We start from the raw sequence: 7716 nt of genomic DNA on the forward strand, positions 1-7716 counted from the left end.
GGCCAGCATATTTGCATGATAAAATGAGATATTTTGTTAAATTTAATTTCATCGGAATGGTCTTGAACTGAATTTGTGATAAGATAATTTTCGTATTTAAGAGGGATCGGCAAATCGAGGACAAATAGGCGATCGAGAATGCTGACCTCGATCGCAAGAACCCTATAATTCTCAACAATAAATTCTTATAAAATTCATTCATCTTACAAGAGAGTGATTAATCATCTAGTGGCTATATTAATGAAATATGAGCGTAAGTGCAGATTCACACAGGAACGGCAGAGGCCGGTAGCGGCTGGCAGTGGCCGTCAGCGACCAGTAGGATACGAGGCAATAAAATCAGTACCGGGCAGTACCAGTCACAAGCCGCGGGCGGCCGCGCGCCCTGGTTGAACTTCTCAAGCGATGTTGGTCTCTTTGTGTAGATAAAGTTTAAAATTATTTCACACTGAAAATGCTCACCGCGCCACTGCTCTCCCGTTATGAATTGAGCCTAATAAGTATAAAAATAAAATTCAAAATAATTTCCATATAAAATTTCCAGCTATTATTGTAAATATTTTTTTAATAGACATGACCTCTGAATTAGTATGACTACATGATAAATTCTCATCCTTTCCATGTGGGTATTAAAATAAAATATATTTATATTCAATAAATAAAACAACGATTATTTAAGATTTTATTTACAAAAATACATCACAAAGTATATATTGAGCTTAAAAGTCCTGTATAATGATAGAACACGTTCACTCCAACAGTTTGGAATTGAGATCAACGACGAATATAGGTACTTAAGAAAGTTTCGGACATTAACTGTGGCCGCCTCATTTGGATACAGATGATAAACGATCAATGTCACAGTAATTTAACTATACACGTGACACAAATTTTTATTCATCCACGATATTTCTTAAGCATCTATCTTTAAATAACTTTTCATAATACAGAATAGTTATTTCACTTTTGTAACCCTATCACAAATGGAGCAGCCGAAATCACCTTTATAAAAAATATTTTACATACATTCAAGAGTCCTATGGCACTAAATTATCGAATACACCAATTTAAAGCAAGGAAATTATTCTACACATAAAATATTCATTAAAATTCTTAATAATAACCAGGGTTCGCGGATATATATCTTGATATATATCAATTGATTTTTTCCTATCTATTGAACAACATTCATAGATCTATGCTTAAGGCCTGACTCTGAATGATTACTTTTTATGGTTAGTCGATTACAAATTAATATTAAAATAAAATTAGTTGATTTATCTCACAAATTAATATATAATAATAAAAGGTACTTGTTTTTTAAGTGTTCATTAAAAATTTCTTTCTCGAATAGATAGACACTAATTCCTTTGTTACTTTTTTAAATAAAAAATGTAGTATTTCGACACTTGTATTATTTTACAAATTCCTTTCACATTTTTAAATGTTTACAGAATGAAATTCGTTTCGTTTTCTTAGCCTGGATATATACCGGATATATAATAAAAAATCAGATTTTTGATATTTATTATAAAAATCGGATTTTTTCGAACCCTGATAATAACATCTAATAAAGACTATTTTTGAAGTATTATCAATGAAAGGAAAGCCATAGGTTTATCTTAATGTTTTAATGTCTTTGGACTGTATGCAAAAGCTATAAGCTATGGACTTGCATTTGGAATATATATACGGTAGAAATAGTATGAAAATATGACAAAAGAGTGCCAAGATTTTGATAACATTTTGTTCGAAATACTTACAATAAGACAACAGATAATATTAATATACCTTCATCATATAAGTAATACAAGTAGCGGGGTATATAAACCACACCACCCCTAATATATATATCTATTCATTCAAAGTACACATACTTATAAAAACAGGACAATATCTGCTCTTAAAATATCTTAGTTATAAAGATTAACAAAAATATTCCACGTTAATCATATGGATACCACCGAACATCTCTCAATAGAATCAACAGGGTTGCTATAAATTGTCTCAATCTGTATGCCCACATTAAAGAAAAAAAAAAAAAAAAAAATTTCAGCACAACAATGACTAGACAAAATGCAACATCAGGTACAGAATACAATATTATGTTATAATTATAGCAGTAGAAGTTAAAAGTAATTTTGTTTCATAAAACAAGTAAAAAGAAAAGGATTATATTAAACTGTGGGGTCTATTTAATATATCGGGAGGCGTGGCTTATAAATGTCTATATTAAATAACTGGGTAGACATAACAATTATATATAACCACAAAAATATTCTCGAATTACAACAATATTTATGTGATCGAGATAATTAAGCAGTCAGTGTAATTTGCTTACATAGAAAAATATTATAATAATACACAAAACATCTTATCATTACATTGAATATTTTTATATCAAATTATTACACATATCAATAAAAATAGACAACATTTTATCAATAATACCATGGAAACTAATAACTTGTGCTTTAAAAAACAAAACGGTTCTCACTTCTAAAATCACTTCTGCTTTATTTCAACAGTGTTAGGTCCAAATCACATTTATTCACAAACAACACTTGTCTTCAACAATTAATTCCCCATATATATATATTATATAAATTTTATTTCCATAAGATCCACTACAAAGAAATCTATTAAATTAGAAGAAATGCTTTAAAATTATAGATCATCTCTCTATTATATATTTCTTCTGAAATACTTGATATTATTTTTAGGAACAAACAATTATTATTTCTAAAAACTGATTAATTCACATTTATTAACAAAAGATTAATGCTATTATGACATTTATACCTTTTGATATAACAAAGATATTTCCTCGTATGCTCAATTACAATAGTACCTTTTTCTCCATTAAATTCTTTTCACATCTGATTATAACATCCTCATTTCTTCCATTAAGCAACTCTTTGGCCCTTGTTAAGTCTTCCAGGAAGCAACGTCCTCTCTCTGTCCGCATTATCTGCTTCTTGGGTAGCAAATTCTTTGACAAGTATGCAATTAATTTTTGCCAGTCCTTGAGCAAAAAGAATGGTTTATCGTGTTTTGTTTCATTCGGTACTCTGCCATTCGAGTGTTCAAAGAAGACATTGATGACTTTTAAGCAGCTTGATACTCTGGCACCTTTTAAGTGATGTAGAAGAATGAGATCAACATCCTTGTGTGCTATTATGGGTTTGTCATAAATGTTGTTGTATAGATTTGTGTTTTCTGCTGGCCCTACTATGTATATTACATGAGTAGCTAGTTCAAGTGCTTCATCTGCCCATATAACTGGATCACTGTGAGATGTTTTGGAGATATCACCATCATACATCACATCGAAGCCATATTCCGACCGAAGGTAAGCAACAAATGAAGCTACACATTCAGCATGGAGACGGTTCGCTGGTGAATAGATTACCAGAACTTTTGGTGGAGGTGGAATTTCTGGAATGTGACCATTGAATTAAAATTAATAAGTTTAGTATTAGTACATAAAATTCTCTTTCTATTAAATCCATAACTTGTTAAACACTTTACTATATTATTATACACACTTTGCTATATTTTTATAAACTTTAATATATTACTTTAACTTTAAGTACAGTCAGCACGAAAATGAAGAAAGTTATACCCTTTGTCATTGTTAGAATACAACCACACCCAATATAGTTTCAAATTTAAACTACATTAAAATACTTCAGCAATTAAAAGGTAGGTTTTATAGATTTAAAAACAATTGAAACTCACTCTCTCCATACTCCTTGCACCAATAGCGACGGATTACACGAAGAACAATATAGTAAGCAAACAGTGTTGCCACAACCAGAGCCGTGATGCTAGCAATACAGATGTTTAATTTCTGATGAACTTCACTACCTGAAAAATATAAAGAAATTCATTTCATCTTAATAAACAAATCAATTCATAGATTTCACTTCAAGATTAAATAAATATTCTAAGATAGTTAAATAACTAAGTTATCTATAATTCAGATATACTGGGGCAGTCTATGTTGTTGATGTATTATATATGTTATATAATATCATAATTTAATTCCATAAATATAATTAAGTCATTTTACCCGTGGCAGAAACATAGTAAATTTTCATAAGATTATTATTTATTCCCTTTTTTATGACTTCCTTTTTAATTTAATATACATTTATTATGGCTAGTGGTTTATGCAACTATAATATTAACCATAGGCATTTTGCAAATAAGTGTGTAATGCTGCAGCAGATTAAGATTGGCCAACTTTGGACCAAATACCCAAATATAAATTTCAAATATTATGCACACACTTCAGATACTTTAATTATGTACAAGACATATAATTTTTATGTGAAGGACCAGAAATAAAATGTGCAAATTGTTACTGTCCAACAACTGTGAACCATGTCTAGTTTTAAATAAAAAAAATATGATAACTCACTAATAATTATCCTTGGACTCTCTACAGACTGACATTTAATTTGGCCTCTTTTACATTTTTCATGTATTGGTGTAACTACAAAGAAATATGTTCCGGCGCTTATTAATAAACTGTAATCATATGTAACTTCTTGAGTATTGTTTCTTAACTTGATTGTTGTGCTTTTAACTGCTTCTTTGCACTTAGTTCCTTTATTACACTCTTTCATAACTTCAATTTGATATGCCGTTATCTTTAGCTGTGACGGAGGAGGCATTATATGTAACTTCATTGAGGTTGTTAGTATTTCTATGTAAACAAATGGCTTCCAATCTTTTTCACTAATGGTTGGACCTATAAAAGAAGAAAAATACATATTTATCATTATTTTTTCATATATTTTATTACTGTATTTCCAAGCAATTTTACAACTTTAATAGCAGTTTTTGAACTAGAGAAATAATATACTGATAAATCATGATTCATTTAAACACTAATTTTTAATATATGAAAAAAACAAACATCTAGAACAAATATATGTATTAAATAAAAAGTTTTATGATTTATCCAGAGTAGGTAGTTTCCTGTTTTTGTTGTTTCTGTCTTGTTACATATTAAAGTATTTATAGACTATCCAATTAAAATATTAAGGATAAATACTTCTAAACTATAAATGCAACATAGAAGTACTTTGTTTCTTTTATGTCTAGCTACTTTAATCATTTTATATACATATTGTAACTATTTAGTTTGAATTATATACTCACTTAACATTTCCGCAGATGGTATGTTGAAATTGTACCGCCCTCTGTTTACTACTACATCATCAGTTGCCTCAAAATCGAGTATGTGACTTTGACCATTATAATCACCATCGGTAAGAGACCAGTAGCAGTCATAGTAGAGCATTGATTGTTCATTTATGGTGACATCATTTGAAATGACAATATTCCTGCAGTGACTTTCTACATTCATGAATTTTTGAAAACGGAATTTCATAGCTGGAATTACAAAAAAAAATATCTATGTAACATTCTAATATAACTTATCTTATTTTAATAAATATAAATAATCAAAATGTTATGCATCTGATAAAAACATAAAATAAATAGTTTACGTAAGTAATTAGAAAAACTCTTACTTTTCCATTTTATATTACTAAATGTTATATTAAGGACAGTATAATTGACAGAATAGTAAGTCCTGTTGTCTCGGTGAACCACGGGAAGAATGTAGGGCTTGAGGCTGACTCCACCAATATGGGAGTTGGAAGAAATGGGTCCAAAATTGTCGGTACAGTCTGAACTATTTGGTGGTATATATTCTACTTTACAAGTATTATCATCTGAATAATCTTCACCCAATATCTAAAACAGATTATATTTAAATAGATTTAATAAAATTATTACATTTTAACTTTAAACCATATTTACTTAAAATGAATAATAATAAATCATTTATTGATACAGTAAAAGGTTTTACAAAACTGATATTGGCATGTCCTACAGTAGAATACAGTACAGTACAGTACAGGTTGTCAGGTTGGTCTACTGTTACTGCATTAGGTCACAATACCTTCCCTTGGAGTAATTTTTTTTTTAAATTTAAACTTAATATGAGAAATTGTACACAACAAAACTTCATATAAAAAACATTAATTATTACTTGCATCTACTAATTCAGAAAACATTTCCATCATTATTTCCAACAATTTCATTATTCATTTATTAATATGTAAAACTAATCCTGATGCTAGAAATTACTTAGTTTCTTTTTCTCATCAAACAAATTTCTTATGTGCATCATTTATAATGATGCTCAATTAAATATAACAATAACTAATAAATTTACAATATGTAAAAATATAACAATGTATTGTAATGATAAAAATCATAATGTGTTTTTTTCTCTCGGGTAAGTAATATATCATAAATTTCAGTAGATTATGTTAAATAATTTTCATTACAGTATAAATAGAATTTATTAATTTTTTCTCGAAAGTCTTCTACGTATTACATTTGTACGTTTTTATAATAATGAATAATGGCGACATAGATGATTGTTTTTAATCTACATTTCATGTCTTCATTGAAATCTAAAAGTAACATTAACAATATCAATAACATATACCTGCGTATTATATCATGCTTACAACTATTTCAAGGTTACAACGTTCGATAAATCAATACTGTATATCAAAATATTCTTTTGAATTCTCTACAATTTACTTAATTATATAATCACGTACCTGTGTTGTACAACTACGGGTTATCTTCGTATTATTCTCGCAAAGCTGATAATGCTGGCCAGAAACATATTGAAACAGAAACAATAAAATAAATGAAATCACTTGTCCCCCCATATTGAACCCGCAAATAATTTAGGGACGAAATTTATAAAAATAAAACACATCCATAGTAATGAGGATTAACGCATAATAATATTAAATAGAGTAATGTTGGCTTCGAGGCAAATAATAAAGTACAACGTAATAAAATTGTTTAATAAACGACGACCATTCCACTACAAAAACAATATGGCAGGATAAACGCACAGATAAATAATTGAAACTAGAGAGTCTAGAGAATGTCAGAGATCAAGATTAATAAATTATATCTAACATAATGATAAATAAAACATAATATATTTATTTATTATTTTTTCACAAATTTATGTGTAGATAATTTAAATTATTTTTACACATTATTTTTTTTAAACAAATTAAAACTTGTGTAAAAACAAAACGCACTCAGAAATGCAAAGTACTATAATTATGAATGAACTTTATTACCTACCTACGTTACTTTCCTGTACTTAATAATATGTACCTTGCACAAAACAAAAACTTCTTTTTTTATACTCATGCAGACCCGATTATATTATATACTAGCTGAACCTGCGGCATTACCCATGCGAAAATTATAAAACTTTACCTATAGCGCCCAAACCGTCATCCAAAATTTACTCCCTCGAGGAGTGAATTAAGAAAAGTCTATAAAATTAAAAAAGGAAGTAGGTAAGTACTAAAACTATCTCCCTAACAAATTTCTAAATCAGTTCAGAACTTTAAGCGTGAAGAGGTAACAAACGTAAGGTAACGTTAGCGTCAGGAATCATTTTCGTATTTATAATATGAATAAAGATTAAGAAAATATTCATTTTTTGTTAAGCAACATAAATAATTGTACGTAATATTTTGTTTTGAGCGTGGTACATAATAAGATACTAATAATAATTATTATTATTTAATAAAAAATAATAAAGCAAATAATTGAAGCTTCTTAAATAAATCTCATAAGTAAGTTTAACAT

The 7716-nt window shown here is 28.4% G+C and overlaps 1 protein-coding gene across 1 annotated transcript; it reads right to left on the reverse strand.

Moving 5' to 3' along the window:
* Positions 1–669: 669 nt before the first annotated feature.
* Positions 670–6961, reverse strand: LOC113398020 (uncharacterized). Its single transcript, XM_026636578.2, has 7 exons — positions 6654–6961; positions 5547–5772; positions 5173–5406; positions 4427–4759; positions 3742–3870; positions 1554–3438; positions 670–1112 (listed from the first exon to the last, which is right to left on the reverse strand). Exons 1-6 carry the CDS (start codon positions 6765–6767, stop codon positions 2840–2842), a joined length of 1635 nt encoding a protein of 544 aa, XP_026492363.1. The 5' UTR covers positions 6768–6961; the 3' UTR covers positions 670–1112; positions 1554–2839.
* Between the last annotated feature and the right edge of the window lie 755 nt (positions 6962–7716).

This window comes from Vanessa tameamea, chromosome 13 (genome assembly GCF_037043105.1).
Source record: "Vanessa tameamea isolate UH-Manoa-2023 chromosome 13, ilVanTame1 primary haplotype, whole genome shotgun sequence".
NCBI lineage: Eukaryota > Metazoa > Arthropoda > Insecta > Lepidoptera > Nymphalidae > Vanessa > Vanessa tameamea.